General features: G+C 46.9%; 1 protein-coding gene across 1 annotated transcript in view; it reads left to right on the top strand.

The window, feature by feature from the left end:
- Positions 1-20,003, top strand: part of KSR2 (kinase suppressor of ras 2) — a 343,956-nt gene that overhangs the window by 130,588 nt on the left and 193,365 nt on the right. Inside the window, exon 4 of the mRNA XM_069497272.1 lies at positions 8,015-8,528. Within this exon, the coding sequence (XP_069353373.1) occupies positions 8,015-8,528 (514 nt within the window). The remainder of the gene's footprint in view (positions 1-8,014; positions 8,529-20,003) is intronic.

Below are 20,003 nucleotides of genomic sequence, written 5' to 3'. Positions count from 1 at the left end.
CAGCTCAATCTCTCCTAATCCTCGGCTTCCACCACTGGAACTTGGAGACAGTAGCTGAATTTTCTTCATGGGGTCTGGTGAGGATACCATGAAGTGATACACGTGAAATTCTTAGAATCCAGCACATAGTAAGTGCCCCCTAAACAGTAACTGTTATCAGTATTAATAATTGTTATTGTCACATTCTTTGCTTCACCCAGAACTGCAAATATTTTCAACCAGTGCCTAAAAGTTCCATCTCTTGCTAGAAAGTTATGAGGATGAAATTAAAAATCATTTTTTTTTGTTCTGCTGATGACTTCCGTCTAATATTTTCAGCCAGCCTCTGAAAGTCCTGCTTCTTGCCAGAAAGTTTTGAGGATGAAATGAACAAGTGCATTAAAATATTCACAAAAGTTACAAGCAGGGTGGTCCCGGAAGGGGAGGCTCCCTGTCACTCCTACCTCTGCAGGGCTCAAGAATATACTGTGTATGGTCTCATGCTGGCTCCCAAATCCGGACAAATTCTAAGCCACACGTTTGCCTGTTTATAAAATTTTAATGGGAAGGGACAAAGAAGTTAGACGCTTGCCTAGACTTTCTGAAATCATTTTCTCCCTCGAGAATGGCTTTTATTTCTCGGAGTCCCTTATCAGAGAACGTCAAAAGAAAAACCCTTACACCTTGAAATGCCTTTAATCAATCCTCAGACCTTTCAGTGCTTAAAACCTCTTCCCTTCTCCCCACCCATTTCAAGATTTGAAAGAAAATGATTTTCCAGAAACGGATGACAAGATAGCAAGGGTGACGATTAATAACCCCGGGGCCCCTCGCTACCACACCTTTCCTATTGAAAATGATAAATTACCTATTTCCCTCAGACTTTATTAAAGAGAGGATCAAAAGAGCGAGGGGAAGAGCTGATATGATACAACCCATCCGCGAAACCCTCTGCAGCTGCGGTAGAGACGTCCTATCCCTATCAATTTAGCAGCTGATAATTTGGGTAACGAAATGAGGCCTTTTTGCTTCTTTAGCCCCAAACTTCTGGTTTCAAAGGGTAGGGGTGGAGAGGAAGAGACGATCGTGGGGAAGGGACTTTGGCAGGGGGGGGGTAAGGATTTTCTTCCTTTCTTCTTATCTCTCAGACTTTGAAAAAACTTGAAGGACGGAAAGAAAACATCAGGGCAACTCAGTACTGCCTTGAACCCAGCAGAATTGAGTGTGTGTCTGTCTGTCTGTCTGTCTTTGGAGGAGCTGGAGGCTATGGGGTGGGGGTGGGGGCCAGCTCAACTGTAGGATGCTGTGTGATTAAGCGGGAGCGTGTGGGCGTAGGTTACTACCCACCGTGGGACTTTAGCCATGTCTTGTCACTTACCCAAACCTTGTTGGTAAAATGGATCAATAACATCTACCTTCCGGGGCAGGTAAGATAAGCACCAAATCCCCTAATTGTGAGTCTAAGTGCTCTCCCTGTGCAGATTTCTGTGAGCTGACTCCCCATTCAGTGCTCAGCAAACGTGTCGACTCCCGGTCGAGGGCTGTGTGAGTTGTCCGGATCTGCTGCTGTGGCATCGCCACCACAAACTGGGAGGCTTAAAACAACAGAAATTTATTGTCCCATAGGTGTGGGGGCTTGGAGTCTGAAAGCAAGGGGCTGGCAGGGCCACGCTGCCTCTGAAGTCTCCGGGGGGGATTCTGTTCCATGCCTCGCCCGCAGCTGCCGGGGGTTGCGGGCGAACCTTGGCGTTCTGGGCTTGTAGCTGCCTCGCTCCAGTCTCTGCCTCCATCTTCGCGTGATGTTCTCCAGGCTGTGTCCTCTTCTCTTCTAAGGACACAAGTCGTTGGGTTTAGGCTGCGTCCTAATCCAGTATTAACTCAACTTGCTTACATCTGCAAAGATTTTATTTGCAAATAAGGTATTGGGAGTTAGGACTTTAACATCTTTTTTTGGGGGGGGGGAACATAGTTCAACCCACAGTAAAATCTCAGCTGGGGCTGCTGGGCGTGGTGGCTCACGCCTGTACTCCTAGCATTCTAAGAGGCCAAGGTGGAAGGATTGCTTGAGGTCAGGAGTTCGAGATCAGCCTGAGAAATTTTTTCCTAAAAATAGAAAAAAGTTAGCCGGACATGGTGGCACACGGCTATAGTCCCAGCTACTCGGGAGGCTGAGGCAGGAGGATTGCTTGAGCCCAGGAGTTTGAGGTTGCTGTGAGCTAGGCTGACGCCACAGCACTCTAGCCTGGGCCATGGAGTGAGACTCTGTCTTGATTCTGTGGGCTTGCTTTCTGTAGGGAATAGCACTGGCAAGACCAGGGATGAGGGCTGGGTGATTTTAGAGTGTCCCCTCTGTGTCAAACACAACGCAAGGCAGTGTATACGCTTATCTTATTAAATCCTCAGTGGCATTGTGTGAAATAGATGGTTTTACCCCCATTTTAGATGGACATTTATATAATATTGGCTGTGTGCCAGAGATTAAGCTAAGTGCCCTACTTATGTGGTCTTATTTAATCTTCAGGGCAACCCTAGGGGAAAGTGCTCTTGTTACCCCCAATTTACGGATGAAGAAACTGAGTCACAGGGGCAAAAAGTAGGGACAAATTAATGTCTAAGTGTCATCGTACAAAGGGAGGGGTGTCCTCTGTATCATAAAAACTCCTACTTCCTTGCTTGGTGTTTATTTAGGAGAATTAATTTTTGCTCTTTCAGTTCAGAAAGAAAGTCTTCCAAGTGCAGAGATGTCTCTCTACCTTTGGAGGAATCAGGCAGTGGGTGGCATCTCGTGACCTCCCCTTCCTCACCTGCATGTGATTCAGGGTCAGGGGATGTTTATTCTAGAGATTCAGGGACCAGACAGGAGACAAAGGGGAATGTGATTAAATAGTCATGTATTTGCAAAAAAAAAATAAATAAATAAAAGAAGAAGATAAACATCTAAGGTGAGCTCCGATGGGCTCAAGAGATTTTAGAATGTCATGATCAATCTTGTTAGGCTAGAAAACTGACTTCGCCCTGAGGAGTGACCGGGGTTCCTGGGGAAAAGGGTGAAGGGGAAGTTCAGCTGCATCCCAGGCATCTCCTCCTGGGTGTCCTGTGGGAACCTTGGACTCAGCCCGCGTCTGACCCTGAACTTGCCGCCGCCTCTGTGCTCAGTTTCCTTCTCCTGCATTTCCTGCTGCTGCGTGTGGCCCAGGCTGATGACCAGGATGCCAACGTGGGCTTGGTGTCCTGGTTCAGGGTACAGCCTGGACCCCAACCCCAGCTGTCCTGGCTGTGTGGCCTTGAGCAAGCCATTGGACCTCTCTGTGCCTCAGTTTCCTTGTCCACAAAATAGAGCAATTTTTGCCTACTTTGTCAGATGGCTGTGTGGGTATATGCTTTTTTACATGTGAATTCTCAATAAATGTTAGCTACTTTTTCTTCTTTCTCCTCTTATATCCAACCAGTCCACCTCTGTCCATCTCCACGGCCACAGCCCTGCCCAGGTCCCCACCCCGACTGCATCCCCCCATCCAGATGCCTCTAGGAGCCTCCTGCTGCTGCCTCCGCCGCGTCCTAGCCTTTCTCCACGCTGTGGTCAGAGACATCTTTCCACGGTGCTCAGTTGATCGTGTCCTTCCCCTGCACACAGGGGTCTTGTTGAGCAGCAAAGACAGATGCCTGTATAGCCTGTGCACCGGGGTGTCTAGGATGCCTTCAGTGACACAGGGACAGGAGGAGTGGCAGGTGTATGCCCCTCCCCCACTGTCCTCGGCACCCTGGGCCTGCACACTGGGCTCCAGGAAGACTCCACGGCAAACTCTGGGAAGAGGACCCAACCACTGGGCTGTGTGGCTTTTAAGCCACATGATCAGGGTGGCAGTGCCACTCCCCTGGTGTGATCAGGGACAGCACTGAACAGCGATGCAGTGGGTGGAAGCTTGGCCTCTGGCTCCCATCCACTTCTCCGCATTTGGGAGGGGCAGCCCTTCCTTGGCACAAGCAGGGGTTTGGGGCCCGAGCCTTGTGGGTATAGCAGGGTGCCCCTGCAGAAACTCGGCTTCCGTCCCATCATCACTTCTGGTTGGGAGTGCACTGGGAGAGCCGGCCCCTCCCTTGGCATGTCCGTGGGGCTGGGGTCCAAGCCCTGAGCTTGCAGCTGTATATGTGGCCGACCGGACCTTCCACCTGCCCGTTACCAGGTTTGATCGCCGTGAGCCCTCAGCTGCCACAGGAGTGGCAGGAGACCACCGCCCTCTTTGGAAGACCAGCTGCAGGGGATCAGTCACATTGACCCTTAGCTCTCAGCATCCCCTTCCACCTAGGAGAGCACATCCCTGGGTGGTCCTCCTTCCCCCTCTCCAGCCTTGTCTTGAATGTCTCCCTCCTTGCAAATAACCCCAGCCACACTGAGCTGCTTGGAGTTCTCCAGACACCTGCGTCCCTCGTCTCCTGGCCTTGGACACTGCTGTTCTCTCTGTTCCCGTCCTTCCTCCTCCACCCTCTGCTGTGCCACCTTCCCTAGGAACTTCCTGTTCACCCTCAGGTTCTGGTTCAGGCACCTCCTCTTCTAGAATGCCTTTCCCTGCCCTTCCCTGGCCAACAGGGTTCCTCTCCTGTGTGTCTGCATACCCTGCACTCTGTCTACCACAGGATTCCGTGTTTGCTATCATGAGTACTTGCTGATTTACTGTATCGAGGGGGGATTCACATAATACACAGTTAATCATTTTAAGGTGAACCATTCCGTAGCATTTAGTGCATTCTCGGTGTTTTGCAACCACCGCCTCTATCTAGTTCCAAGCCATTGTCATTAGCCCAAAAGAAAACCCCCTGGCTATTACAATGACTCCCCTTCCCCCCTGCCCCAGACCCCAGCAACCACGACTCTCCTTTCTGTCTCTGTGGATTTGCCTCTTTTGGATATTTCACATAAACGGGATCATATGATATGTGACCTTTTGTGTCTGGCTTCTCTCACCAGGATGTTTGCAAGATTCATCCACATTGTAGCACGAATCGGTACTTTGCTCGTTTTTATGACTGAATAATAGTCGTATGGACATGGCACATTTTGTGTGTCCATTCCTCAGTTGATGGACACTTGGGTCGTTTCCACTTTTTGGTCACTGTGCTGCTATGAGCATGAGTGTGTAAGTATTGGGGTTCCTGCTTTCGGCTCTCTAGGGTCTATACCTAAAAATGGGATTGCAGTGCAAGTTTATTTGATCATTGATCTTTTCCGCTAGACCATGAGCATCTTGAGGGCAGGGGCTGGCACAGCCTGGGGACAAATAGGGCAAGTCACAAGTCATCCAGAACAGATGTCTCCATCTCTCTGAAGCCATCTGCCCATTCTCCTGCATCGTCGTGGTGGTGCAGGCTTTGTCAGATGCTTCAACTCACTTTATCTCATTTGTTCGCTCCTCACTTTCTCTGATATTTGCTCAAATGTCCCCGTCACCTCCTCATCCTTTTCTGATTAAAGTACCCCCCCCCGTAGCACTTAGTATCGCTGACATGTTGTAGAAAATATATGATAAATTATATATGTCATAGATTTGTTCACTTCCTTTTCTTCTGTTTCCCTACTAAGAAAGCGAGCTCCGCGAGGACAGGGATTTTTGTCTGTTTTATGTATTGCTCTATCCCGGTGCCTGGAATAGTGCCTGACGTAGGAGAGGTGTTCAAGTATTTGTGAAACAGATGACTGACTGAATTGATGCATTTAATCATCACTGAACCCTCCAACGAAGCCATCATCATTCCCATCTCGTGAACCTCAAAACCGAAGCTCAGAGAGGTTAAGCAACTTGCCCAAGGTCACAGAGCTCATCGGTGGTAGAACTAAGGTCAGGTTCCTCTGATTCTCAATCCCGTATTCTTTGTATCTCCCTCGGGGCGGGCAAGAGCTTCTAGTGACAAAGCCCCAAGCCTTGCACAAATGCATCAATCCAGAGCTGTCTGGCTGACGGAGAGACTGATGTTGGCTTGGTCCTCTGTTCTGTCCCCAGCTCTCGGCGTTCTTTAGCGTCAGCTAAACGTCAACCTCCTTGCTGTATAAAGGGTGACGGTCACGCAGCTTGCAGAACCAGTACCTGCTCTTTAAGTAGGAGATACTGACATATTACCGTAGTGCTGAGAATTGCAATAAGAGTAGCTAACATTTACGAAGTGCCTACTGTGTGCTAGGGGCTGTGCTGAGAACGTTACTTGTGTGATGGCATTTGATCCTCACAGCAGTCCCTGAGGTAGATGATAGAGCAAGACTCAGAGAGGTTAGGTGAGTGCCCGAGGTCACACAGTCAGTAAGGGGCGAGGCAGATTTGGAGCCCAAGGCATTTGACTCCGGCGCCAACTCACTTCCTCACTGGGCTTATGTGTATGTCGATATCATAATGATGGTGACTTTGGTAGAAGGTTCTGGCAAATCCAGGAGGAGGTAAAAGGAGGGCTCTTGTGCAAATGCATCCTTGCTTGCTGTAGCGGCTATTCCCATCTGATTAGTCTGTGATGGTCTGTGGTCTTGGGCAAACGCAAGCCCCAGCTCTCTGTCTCAGACGTCACGTGCCCAGCTTGTCGAGGTGGCTAAGGCTTTGAATCCCAGTTACCATGGTTTGTGACCTTGGGCACATCTTCATCTCTGCATTAGTTTCCTTATCTACAAAATGAAGATCAAAATAGCCCTCTGTTCAGACTACAAAAATTAAGATATAAAACAGTCCCAGTCTAACAAGTGAAGCAAGCAAATGACGAACCATTAAATAAGGTCTTAATGGTATTTTTTTCCTAACAAAAAAAAAAAGAACAACCCAAAATGCACAGAAAGCCATCTGGAAGGCTCCACAGCCAAACAGTAATAGGGATGATGTCTAGGCTGTAGAATAGCATTGCCTTTTTCCTTATCTGAATTTTCTAATTTTTCTGTAATGAATGTGTAATAACAAAATGAGTTGTTTTAATTAAAAATGGGACAGTGAGTCAGTGCTCATGAAAGCACTTTGTAAACCGTCAAATGCTCTATAAATTAGCTCTCGTTATGGTCGTTATAGTAATTATTATTGTCATTGCCAGTCGGCTACGAGTTGGAATTTCTTTCCGCCCCAAATCTCCTCCATTGACCCACGGTGGAAGTGCCCACATGGTCACCTTCCTCTGGGTCCTGCCAGCTCTTTCTCCACTGACCCCTGGCCGGCTTGTCTCCATCTGCTGCCACCTCCCGAGTCAGAGCCAGCATCACCTCTTGCATCGTCCCTGCGATACCCTTAAATTGGGCGCTACTGTTCCAGCAGCAGCCCGAGTGATCTTCGAGAAATGAACGTTAGATCACGTGTCTCCACTGCTTCCCATTGCACTTGGTGTAAAATCCACACTGCACCTTGGCCCACAGGCCCAGGGGTCTGTGGTCACTAATAACCATCTGAAATCCTCCAGTGAGCATGTTCTCTGGTCTGTCAGGTCTCTGCTTTGGCAGAATCCAAGTCCGGGGACCAGGGTCTTGTCTGTGTTGCTGTTGTGTCTTTCCCAAGCACAGCGCTTGGCACATCGCCAACATTCAGAAAGTGTTTGTGGGACGCACGAAGCACATGGTGACGTAGATCCGCAAGATGTATGCAGTGGCCACAGAAGTGGTCGGGGAGGGCCCAAGGGCGAACTGGACTCCCTTGGAATTTTTGTATCTCACGTGGAGGTGAGGTATCAAAATTGCCATGTAAGAGAAAAGTTATTCTTGAAAATCTTTTAAAGCACTTTGAAACTGCTGGAACTGGGATCGTTGGAGGCTGAAAAGGCAAGAATGAACTTCTTTGCTTTTCTGGGCATCTGGGCTGTGGGCTCCCCGGCCAGGCTATTGAATGGAGCAGGGTCAACAAAGGGGTTTCATCCCTTTTTGGAGGCGCTAAGTGGGCGTGGGTGGATTTATGTCAACATGCTCATGATGTAATGTGGGTGCGTGTAATGAGCATATGATAGAACATGGCTATGATGTAATGGGCACGTGGCGCACCTTTCTCATGACTTACCACTGTCTCTCTGCTCCTTTGTTCCAACTCAGGAGGCAACCTCTCCAAACAGGACTGGACCATCCAGTGGCCCACCACGGAGACGGGGAAGGAGAACACTCCCGTGTGCCCTCCGGAGCCCACCCCGTGGATCCGCACCCACCTCTCCCAGAGCCCCAGGGTCCAGTCCAAGTGCGCCCAGCACTTCTGCCACACCAGCCCCACTCCTGGGGCCCCCGTGTACACGCACGTGGACAGGCTGACCGTGGACGCCTACCCGGGCCTGTGCCCGCCACCGCCACTGGAGTCGGGCCACCGTTCCCTGCCCCCGTCGCCCCGGCAGCGGCACACGGTCCGCACCCCACCGCGCACCCCCAATATTGTCACCACCGTGACCCCACCGGGCACGCCGCCCATGAAGAGGAAGAACAAGCTGAAGCCCCCGGGGACCCCGCCGCCCTCCTCCCGAAAGCTGATCCATTTGATCCCGGGGTTCACAGCGCTGCATCGGAGCAAGTCCCACGAGTTCCAGCTGGGTCAGCGCGCGGAGGAGGCCAACACGCCCAAGTGAGTGCGGCTGGGGGTGCCCGGGGTGGGTGAGCCCGGGCTGGGAGGGGCTGGCTGTCTCGGGAGCCCGGGAGCCCGGGGGCTGCCTGCCCAGGCCAGGCAAGCAGGGGACAGCTTGTGTTCCCGACTCTAGTGGAAGGAAAGGTGGCTTTTCACTGACGGTTCTGAGAAAATGAATAGAATGGAATTTGCCAGAATTGGCCATTTAAAAAATACTATTAATCCTCTAGAGCAGTGGTCCCCAACCTTTTTGGCACCAGGGACTGGTTTCATGGAAAACAATTTTTCTTTTTTTTCTTTTTTTTTTTTTTTGAGACAGAGTCTCACTCTGTTGCCCCGGCTAGAGTGAGTGCCGTGGCGTTAGCCTAGCTCACAGCAACCTCAAACTCCTGAGCTCAAGCGATCCTCCTGTCTCAGCCTCCTGAGTAGCTGGGACTACAGGCATGCACCACCATGCCCGGCTAATTTTTTCTATATATATTTTTAACTGTCCATATAACTTCTTTCTATTTTTAGTAGAGACGGGGTCTCACTCTTGCTCAGGCTGGTCTCGAACTCCTGAGCTCAAACGATCCGCCCACCTCGGCCTCCCAGAGTGCTAGGATTACAGGCGTGAGCCACCGCGCCCGGCCGGAAAACAATTTTTCTACTGATGGAGGATGGGGTGGAGGTGTGCTGTGGGTGGAGGCGGAGCTCAGGCGGTGATGCGAGAGATGGGGAGCGGCTGTAAATACGATGAAGCTTCGTTGCTCGCCCACCGCCCACCTCCTGCTGTGTGCCCGGTTCTTAAGTTTCACGGAAGATAATTTTTCTGCAGCCAGGGAGTTGGGGACCTCAGCTCTAGAGTATGGTTTGGCAAACTGTGGCCTAGGGGCTAGATCTGATAGCCGGCCTGTTTTTGTAAATAAAATGTACTGGAACATACCTGTGTTCATTCCTTTATGTATTGTCTATGGCTGCTTTTGTGCAACAGTGAGTGAATATGGCCCGAAAAGCTAAAAATGTTTACCTTCTGGCCCATTGCAGGTAAAGTATGGTGTCCCCTACGGAGTCCAGCCTAGCCCTGCCCCTAGAATTAGGATATGAGGTATATGTTAATATTAACCTTAAATTTTCTAGTAGCCACGTTAAAAAGAATTGACAAGAACAAGTGATATTAATTTTTATATGTCATTGAAGCCACTATATCAAAAATGTTATCATACTAACATAGAATCAATGTAAAATATCATTGCTGAGGTATTTTGCATTCTTTTTTTCTATACGAAGTCTTTGAAATCCAGTGTGTATTTTATACCCACGGCTCATCTCCGTTGAGGGTAGAAGGAAGCAGGGGACACTGGGGGTGTTGGCAGAAGACCCCTGGGGGCATGGGAGCAAGGCATGGGGTGCAGGTGACACTCAGAGTTAGGCAGGTTGCAGCCTTATTCGCAGTCACCAAAAGGCGGAAACAACCCGAGTGTCCATCCGCAGATGAATGGATGACAGCGTGCGGTGTATCCATAGGATGTATATTATTCAGCCTTAGGGAGGGAACTTCTGGTACCTGCTGTGACATGGGTGAACCTTGGCAACAGGACGCCAAGTAAAATAAGCCAGACACAAAAGAGCAAACATTGCATTAATATAATTCCACTGATATGAGGCACGTTGCACAGTCAAATTCAGCAGCAGAAAGGAGACCGGTGGTTGCCAGGAGCTGCAGGGAGGGAAAATGGGGAGTTGTCATTTAATGAGTACAGAGCTTCAGTCTGGGATGATGAAGACGTTCTGGACGTGAATAGTGGTGATGATTGCACAACAATGCAAATGTACTTAATGCCACCGAATGGCACACTTAGAAATGGTTAAGATGGTAGATTTGATGTTATATATATTTTACCATCATTAAAAAAAAAAAAGTGAAGAGCTGGGCATGGTGGCTCACACCTGTAGTCCCAGCTACTCAGGAGGCTAAGGCAGGAGGATCACTTGAGCCCAGAAGTTTGAGGCTGCAGTGAGCTATGATAGCACCATTGTACTCCAGCCTGGGTGACGGAGCTAGATCCTGTCTCTTTAAAAAATAAAAAAATAAAAAAAAAAAAGAGGCAGGCTCTGGCAAGCCAAGGTGTGGCAAACTTTACCTCTAAAGGGCCAGATGGTAAATATTTTAGGCTTCACAGGCTATTTGGTATCTGGTGCACTTACTCAACTCTGCCTCGCTAGCACAAAATCAGCCACAGACAACAGGTTAACAAATGGGTGTGGCTGTGTCCCAATAAAACTTTATTTATAAAAACAGGTACCTGGCCAGATTTGGCCTACGGGCTATAGTTTATCAAGCCCCATTGGATGCCGTGGTGTAGAGAGTGATTTTCCCTTCTAAGGCACTGGGAATAGCTTAAAGTGGTTTAAGTTTTACAAAGGTAAAATTCAGGCTGCTGTGTGAAAGCTTGGAGACCTAGAGCACATGTTTGGGATCTGCGAGGTTTATGCAGAGGACAGATGCTTTTGTGATCAGGGTTGGGTTTGATTTTCATGGTTTTGTGAGAGCCACAGTGGTGGGGGTCTGCTGAGACCTCAGGGCAAGAGTTCGGGTTAGAGTCGCAGGCAGGCGGGGAGCACCAGCTGCTAAGGTGGAGGAGGCGTTTGGGGTCTGCTCGCTGTGGTGTCCCCACACTCTGTGCGCCTCCCTCACCCCTTCTCTGCACGCAGCACAGAGTGAGGCGGAACTTGACCAGAAAGCAGAGTCTCTGGACACATCATCTTTTAATCTGCAGGACAGTGGCCACGTGAGAGAGGCTGCCCTTTGGTTTTTAAATGTGAGTCTTTCCCCAAGCCCCTGAGGGATTTATTGTGTCTGGATGGGGGCGAATCACCCAGTTCTTCGAGGTCTTCCAAATCCACCCAGCCACCTTCAGTGTTTTTTCTGGAAGTGGTGTATGTCAGGATTCAGGCAGAGTTCAGCTTTGCCTGTCTCTCTGGGTTAGCAAGCTCATCACTTCGGGGCACCTGGCCTTGGGGTGTTAAATATCCAAGACAAAGACAATAGTACCCCCGGACAGTGTGGGGAAGGGAAGTGGGGCTAGAGCTGAATTCTGACCAGGGAGATCAAGGAAGGGTTTGTAGGGGCGGCATTCGTTGAGTTCCAATTATCAGACTGATAACACCAGCCGACATTCTCCTTGGTCTGAGCTAGTCCTGGTTCTGCCAGGAAGTGGCACTGTGACCTTGGATGTAACCCGTCTGAGTCTCAGCTTTCTCATCTGTGGACCACAGGGGTTGGAATACATTTGTGTTTTTAAATCTCTGGTCATGACCCATTAGTGGATGGTGGCATCATTTTAATGGGCTGTGACCAGCATTAAAAAAATGAAATAGACTAGCTGGGCTAGAATATATTGGAACACGTTGCATGTGGTGAGGGTATTAGTGTTGTTTTGCGAAATTGTTTCCGGTAAACGCAGGCTTACCTCAGAGATATTGCACGTTCGGTTCCAAAGCACTGCCATAAAGCGAGTATTGCAAAAAATGATGAAGTTTTTGGTTTCCCAGAACACACAAAAGTTATATTTATACTATATTATGGTCTATTAAATGGACAAAGCATTATGTCTTAAAAAACAATGTGCCTACCTTAATTAAAAGATACTTTAATGCTAAAAATCATCTGAGCCTTCAGTGAGTCATAATCTTTTTCCTGGTGGGGGGTCTTGCCTTGCTGTGGATGGCTGTGGCAGTTTCTTAAATTACGATGACAATAAACCTTGCAGCATCGATCGACTCTTCTTTTCACAACAGATTTCTCTGTAGCATAGTCCTGCTATTTGATAGCATTTTACGCTCAGTAGAACTTCTTTCAAAATCAGGGTCAATCCTCTCCAACGCTGCTGCTGCTCCATCCGCTAAGTTTATGTCATGTTCTAAATCCTTTGTTGTCAGTTCAACAGTATTTACAGCACCTCCACCAGCAGTAGCTTCCCTCTCAAGCAACCACTTTCTTTGCTCATCCGTAAGAAGCAGCTCTTCATCTGTTAAAGTTTGATCATGAAATTGCAGCAATTCAGTCGCATCTTCAGGCTCCACTTCTAATTCTAGTGGTCTTGTGATTTCTACTCCGTCTGCAGTTGCTTCCTCCACGGAAGTCTTGAACCCCTTCAAGTTATCCACGAGGGTGGGAATCAACTTCTTCCAAACTCCTGTTAATGTTGATATTTTGACCTTTTCCCATGAATCGTGAATGTTCTTAATGGCATAGGGAACAGTGAATCCTTTCTAGAAGGTTTTTCAGTTTACTTTGCCCAGATCCATCAGAGGAATCACAATAGATGGCAGCCAAAGTCTTACAAAATGTATCTTTTAAATAACAAGACTTGACAATCAAAATTACTCCTTAATCCATAGGCTACAGAATGAATATTGTATTAGCAGATACGAAATTAACATTAATCTCATTGTACATCTTTATCAGAGCTCTTGGGTGACCAGGTGCATTGTCAGTGAGCAATAACATTTTGAGAGGAATCTTTTTTCTTCAGCTGTAGGTCTCAACAGTGAGCTTAAAATATTCAGCAAACCCTGCTGTAAACAGATGTGCTGTCATCCAGGCTTCGTTGTTCCATTTATAGAGCACAGGCAGAGTAGATTTGGCATAATTCTTAAGGGCCCTAGGACTTGCAGAATGGTCAATGAGCACTGGCTTCAGCTTAAGATCACCAGCCACGTTAGCCCCTAACAAGAGAGTCAGCCTGTCCTTTGAAGCTTTGAAGCCAGGCATGGACTTCTCCTCTCTAGCTATGAAAATCCTAGATGGTATCTTCTTCCAATGTAAGATTGTTTTGTCCACATTGAGAATTTTTTGTTTAGTGGAGCCACCTTCGTCTATGATCTTAGCTTGATCCTCTGGATAACTTGCTGTGGCTTCTCCATCAGCACTTGCTGCTTCACCTTGCACTTGTATGTTATGGAGACGGCTTCTTTCCTTAAACCTCTGCTAGTTTCCAGCTGTTCTTCTGCAGCTTTCTCACCTCTCTCAGCCTTCGTAGAATTGAAAAGAGCTAGGGCCTTGCTCTGGATTAGGCTTTGGCTTAGGGAATGTTGTGACTGGTTTGATCTTCTAACCAGACCATTACAACTTTCTCCAAATCCACAATTAGGCCATTTTATTTTCTTATCACTCGTGTGTTCACTGGAGTAGCACTTTTAATTTCCTTCAAGAACTTTTCCTTTGCATTCACAACTTGGCTCACTATTTGGTCAAAAGGCCTGGCTTTCAGCCTGTCTCAGCTTTCGACATGCCTTCCTCTCTGAGCTTAATCATTTCTACCTTTTGATTTAAAGTGAGAATCATGAGGCTCTTCCTTTCCCTTGAACACTTAGAGGCCATCGTAGGGTTCTTACTTGGCCTAATTTCAATACTGTTGTGTCCCAGGGAATAGGGGGTCAGCCGGTGGAGCAGTCACAACACACAGCATTGATCGATTCAGTTCATTTCTTATATGGATCTGGTTTGTGACACCTCAAAACAGTTACAATAGTAACATCAAAGATCACCGATCATAGATCACAATGACAGATATAATAATAATGGAAAAGTTTGGAATGTTGTGAGAATTACCAAAATATGACACAGAGACACGAAGGCACATGCTGTTGGAAAAATAGTGCTGATGGACTTGCACGACTCAGGGTTGCCACAAACCGTCAAATTATAAAAAAAAAAATGCGGTATCTGCAAAGTGCAATAAAACAAGGTATGTCTATATACTGCCCCCACCCCCACCCCCGAGGCTCTTCCCACACTGGGGAGCTTTGATTCTAGAATGAACCCTATCAGGGAGTAGGTGGGAAGGGTTGAGAAGTCAGCCCTTGATCCTGCAGCATGCAGCCGGACGCTTCCAGAGCTGTTCCACTCATCCTGGTTCCAGTTGCTTCTCTTTCATGTCTAGTTTCTTCTCTCCTTCAACCCTGCAGCCCCGCGGGGCACAGTCTTCTCTGTTGCTAACTGGGCACTCTTCAGTCTGCTTTTATTTCCTCTTAATGCGATGAAGTGGAGTTTCCACAGTCACAGGTCTTTCTGAACACGACCTGAGTCTTTCAAAACTGTTGGTTCCTGTGATTTTTCCAAGGGCACAACACCCTGGGAGGCCTTGGGTTTGAGAGAGGCTATTTGTAGACCCTTTATCCTTCATGCTCTCAGGAATATCCACGATGGTGTTTATCAGATGTTCTGTTTGAGTTATATTCCCATCTCCAGTAGTATCACATGGGCCTCTTCAGAAAAAGCGCAACAAGAAAACATTAGCTATAGCATGTCTCACCTCCATTGGGAGCCTTTGACGTCTAGGTATGTTGGAATATGTCAAAACCTCTGTGATTGGTCTTAATCAAAACCATTTCCCTTGTTTTGTGTTCATTTCCAAAGAACTGTTTATTTTCTTCTTTTCCTTTCTTTTTTTGCATTTAGATATGTGATTTCAGTCTTCTGGCATTCCTAGAACTCACACATATGGGAAAAAAAAAAAGGGGGGGGGCTCCATTGTTTTTTTCCCCGGTAAAGGTAATGCTTCATGACTGTGGAAGTTGAAACAACTTTGGAAATGTGATGAAGAAAGTGGAAAGAATATGAGGTCCGTCCAGAAAGTAACCAGCCATTGTTAATGTTGATATTACGTATTACATGGCTGGATACCTTCCGGACAGACCTTGTAGACTGGTCCTCTCGGTTTCTGTGCACGTAGATACACGCAGAGCATGCGTTCTTAGCAGGGTGAAATCACCCCTAGCAGGGCAAAAATCGGTTCTTGGGGGAGGCAGAAAAAATCTTGGATTTTGCAACAGCTTGTAACCCCTCAAAGAGCCACAATACATAAACAGATACCCAGTATATCTGTGTTATTAAAATTTCATCGCGGGTTGTGGGTGGAGATTAGGAAAAACAAAAGCTAAAAGGGTTTCTGAAGGAAACAGCGACATAGATCTATAGACATGATTGTGTAGATACAGTTAGACACAGACATGGTGGTTATCAAGACTCTCTCCAACATGCTTATCAGCCTTTGTTTGTCCCCTGACTTCGTGGCTCTACTAATATGGGTAAACCCGCACCGATTCCTTACCTTTCACTGTTTAGAAAATTAAGAGGGCACAATCTCAGGGATTCTGTCATTCTTCAGCCTCAGGATCCCGTACCCATGGCCATGTTGTCGGGGAAAAACAAAATCCTAACAATTCTTATGTGTGCAGTGATCTGTATGAATATGTCTTCAGATTTCTCCATGATACAAATGTCTCGTTCTTATCAGTGGATCTGGAAGGGTAAACTGCATTTGTGTAAACCGAATCACATTGTAAATGCATACGAGAAGCTCAGTACTAAAAAGGAATTCTATTGTAAATTGTTTTTTTTCCCAAATGCTTGTTAAAAGTAATTTTCAATTACAACTTTAACTACAGAAATAATTTCCAGATACATCTTCATTTTGAAATACAAGCAATATAAAGTATAAGCAATAAAAGGTAAAATTCTCACTTCCCCTTGCCAGGGAGAACTGCTATTAATATTTTGATATGAATCCTTACAGACATACACGTATGTGTGTTTGTGTGTGTGTATGTAATATATTTAGTTCCCTTTCTTCATAATTGAAACCACCCTGTATACTTGTACTCATGTAACTTGCCTTTATGAGTCCTCCACAAATACCAGTATTCCATTTATGACCTTCTTACAATGGACTCCTTTCACAAATTCTTCTGTTTTCCCCAAAGCACATCTAGAACATTCCTTGGTGCTTTCAGAGCCCTGTAGTTCACGTGTGAACACATTTCACCTCCACCCATCTGAGGCAGTGTGTCAAAACCTTCCGCTGGCCCGTGAGCAGAGAGAACCGAGTTGGCTAAGAGCCACAGAGCTCGTGTTTATTAAATTTACACTCAGACCTCATTCTCTTTGTTCCAGCAAATTCAGATTTTGTGCATGGCCTAGACTCGATCATTTGTTGTTTGTACCAGAGCAGACTTTGCTCAACAGATTCATTATGTAAATAAGATTTCAGGAGGGATCTTTTTGTCTGTTTTAGAAGACTAATTATGTGCAAGCTCTTAAACTCTCTGGCCCACACCTACACATCATTGTGCTCATTAGTGCTGGGAGCTCTAATGTATTTATAAGGGCAAGAGTGGAGTGATTAGTCTGTGGGTAACAGTATATTCATTAAAATAGGAAGACTTCGCTGTGCACATCCCTGTTTTCTTTTAGGTTCAGCTAAGCGTTCAGACACGCTCGGTGACAGGTTGACTTAAGAGGAAAGAGGGCGTCACCATGCTTCACTTCTGTGGTCCCCAGGGGCTATTCTTCCTTGCCCCCCCGCCTCCAAGTGGCAGTTCAGGTACAAGGTGATGAGACCCACATTAAGCAGGTGCAGAAACCATCCTGACTTAGGAGACAATATCTCTTGTAACAACTCCATCCGCACGGCTCCCAGGATCCCTGCCGGGGACACGCCAGGTTATAGCAGTCACACTACTCAAGGACTCCCACAGCTTTTTAGTTTGATGTAATCCCGTTGGTCTAAGTTTGCTTTTGTCACCTCTGCTTTTGGGGCCATATCATGGTTTATTTTATTTCATCCTCAAGCATCCTATTTGATAGTTGAGGAAATGGGTTTTAAGAGAGAACATGCCTTAAGTTCATTCAAACTAAGTGTCAGAGTTGGGATTCCATTTTCCCCAAAGTCTATGGCAACATTAGAAGGGAAAGTGAGGGCAGGGGCTCTGGAGCCAGATGGCCTAGGTTTGCATCTCGACTTCACCACTTCCTGGCTGTTCCACCCTAGGCAAGTCACTTACCCTCTCTGGGCCTTGGTTTTCTTATCTATATAATGAGGATCACAAAAGTATCTTAGTTCACAGTGTCGTTGGGAGAGTTAATATGTATCAAATGCTTAGAACTGCGCCTGAGACATAGCTAAACAAATACTACTTATTGTCACTATTTAAAAAATACCCTTCCTAGTTGTTATTCAGAATCTGTGATAATAACCCTGGTTATTAGTAGGTTTCCTGCAGGGGAATAATCAGCTAATTGATAACACTGTGGAGGATAGAAAGAGGGATCTGATAGAACCCCCACTGCTTTTAAGGAGCTTCAGTTCTAGTCCAAGAAAACAAGACACAGTTAAGGTGTGAAATTAATAATGGATCAAACAGGAAAACAGATTTGGAAGTAGAGAAAAACCTTACAAATCTGTGGCCCCCACTCCCAGGCTCGGTCTGAGTGCTTCCCTGCAGGATGGCTGTGAGTTCCTGGAACCCAGAATACATGCGAAAGATCCCACTGTATGTTCAAGGAGGTGGAGAACTAACAATTATTGAATACATGTGGTGGGCCTGTTACTCCACATATTTAAGGGTGATTGATTCTCACAGCAAACAGGAGAGGTAGTTATTATTATCCTCATTTTACAGATGAGGAAACTGAGGCTCAGAGAGGTTGATCAGTGTCATGTAACCTTATAAGCAGCAGAGGCAGGATGGGGATTCAACCTAACACCAAAGGTCTTTCCAGTGTGCCACGAGGGATGTGGCTTGTGCCAAGTAGATGGCAAAGAAATCAAACACTATAGGAATCAGATGCAAGAAGGCACATGCAGGGCTTGTGTGCTGGCTCGGGACCAGTGGCAGAACCGTGGTGCTGGTGGGAATAAAGTGAGGGGAACTGAGAATTCAAGGGGTGCTCTTGGTGCCTCCCAGATCACCACCTTGGTTTGGAATCTGGAGGCCGGGGTTGGAAGTGGCTGGGCGTTGGAGAAGCTTCTGCTCTGTCTCTCTCCTCTAGAATAGAAAGGACCCCACCATGCATCTGAGATCCTTGCTGCTTCAGAGTGCATTTGTCCATAAGTGACAGAAAAGCAGCACAGGTTCAGGGCACAGGCAATAGAGCCAAACAGAGCTCTGGGTTCACAACCCAGCCATGCTATCCCCTGGCCACATTTGCCTGAAAAAATGACTTCGCTTGTCCGAGCAATGATTTCCTTCTCTGCAAAACGGAGAGAGTTTACATATATAATATTGAGTTGTTGGTGAAGATTTACTGCAGTGAGTGTACACCATCTCTCAATATGAGCTTTTATTTATGATTATATTTCCCCATGATGGCTCAGTTATATAATTTTAACAAGGATGCCACACATGTGATGTGGCATTCTTCTCAGCACACCATACCGGGAAACACCTGTTGTCAACTGGACCCATTACAGGTGATACTATGATCATTTGGTGGAGATGTTGTCTGCCAGATTTCTCCACTGGAAAGCTAGCATTTTACCAGTTTAAATGAACAAGTATCTTGTGAGGAGGTAGTTTCAAACTATGTAAGTGTTCTGTTACTCCTCCAATTTTCGCCATGAGTTTTAGCATCCATTGATCTGTCTTGCCTGAATCAATTATGGTCATGATGGTTTCCAAATGGTGATTTTCTAATTCCAACATTCCTCCCACAATTACGAGTCAGCTTTCTACTAGAGGGCTGAACGTTCCCTCCTCCCTCTTTCTGTCAGTGTGGACTTATGGACTCTTGCTTCATTCATAGGTGACAATCCTTTATTACCATTATTTATTTTGATGCTCAAATTGTCCCAGATTTGGCCCCTGGAATCCCCTTCAAGCTGCCTCCTGTATCCTTGAGACATGTTCTCGTCTTTCTTTTTTGTGCCCTTTAACCCTGACTATCAAGTACGTTTTCAGAGACAGAGGGTGGGACGGCCGCGATGTCTTTCTCTCCTCACTACCTCCTCTCCCTCTTAGATGGATGAAGAGATTGAGGATCTCCCAGAAGCTCTGCCCAAGAGGGCCCTGACATGGTGGCCTGTCTGTCGGTCTTGTTGGGAGTGTTTGCATGGAGCTGGAATTATTGCCTCCTCTAGTCTTTATCATTGTCATTATGGTCACCTGGCATGTGCCAGGTTATATCAATTAAACATAGTAACACCCAAAATATGTCAGTCTAAGGATGTGCCTCAGTTTCCTCCCCCGCCCCCAGCACTCTTCCCTGACCCTGTGCCTTGGCTAGGGGTGGGGGGCTCTGTGTCAGCTCCCAGAACCCCACATCTTACTCACCCCGTCTCCAACAACCCTTACCGTTCTTTCTAATCTGTCTTCTCCCCCAGACGGTCTTTCCCACCAGACCCAGCCTCCTGCTTGTCTGTCTCCCCGCTGGGTTCTCTGCGAGAACCACCGCAGATGTTGTGTATACATTTGTTGAACGAACAGATGCTGCTAATGATAATAACAGCATTAATGATGCTGTTAATAACATTGTTATCGAGTGCCAGTGATGTGCCAGGCACTAATTATAGTCATGCGCTGCCTCACAACATTTCGCTCAAGGATGGGACTCATGTAGGACAGTGGTTCCATAAGGTTATGATGGAAAATTCCTATTGCCTGGTGACGTCACAGCCAGTGTAACGTTGTAGGGCAGTTACTTTATTTTAA

This window comes from Eulemur rufifrons, chromosome 21 (genome assembly GCF_041146395.1).
Source record: "Eulemur rufifrons isolate Redbay chromosome 21, OSU_ERuf_1, whole genome shotgun sequence".
In the NCBI taxonomy this organism is placed as follows: Eukaryota; Metazoa; Chordata; class Mammalia; order Primates; family Lemuridae; genus Eulemur; species Eulemur rufifrons.
The sequence above is the reverse complement of the archived record's forward strand: the minus strand, read 5'-3'. Positions and strand labels throughout refer to the sequence as shown.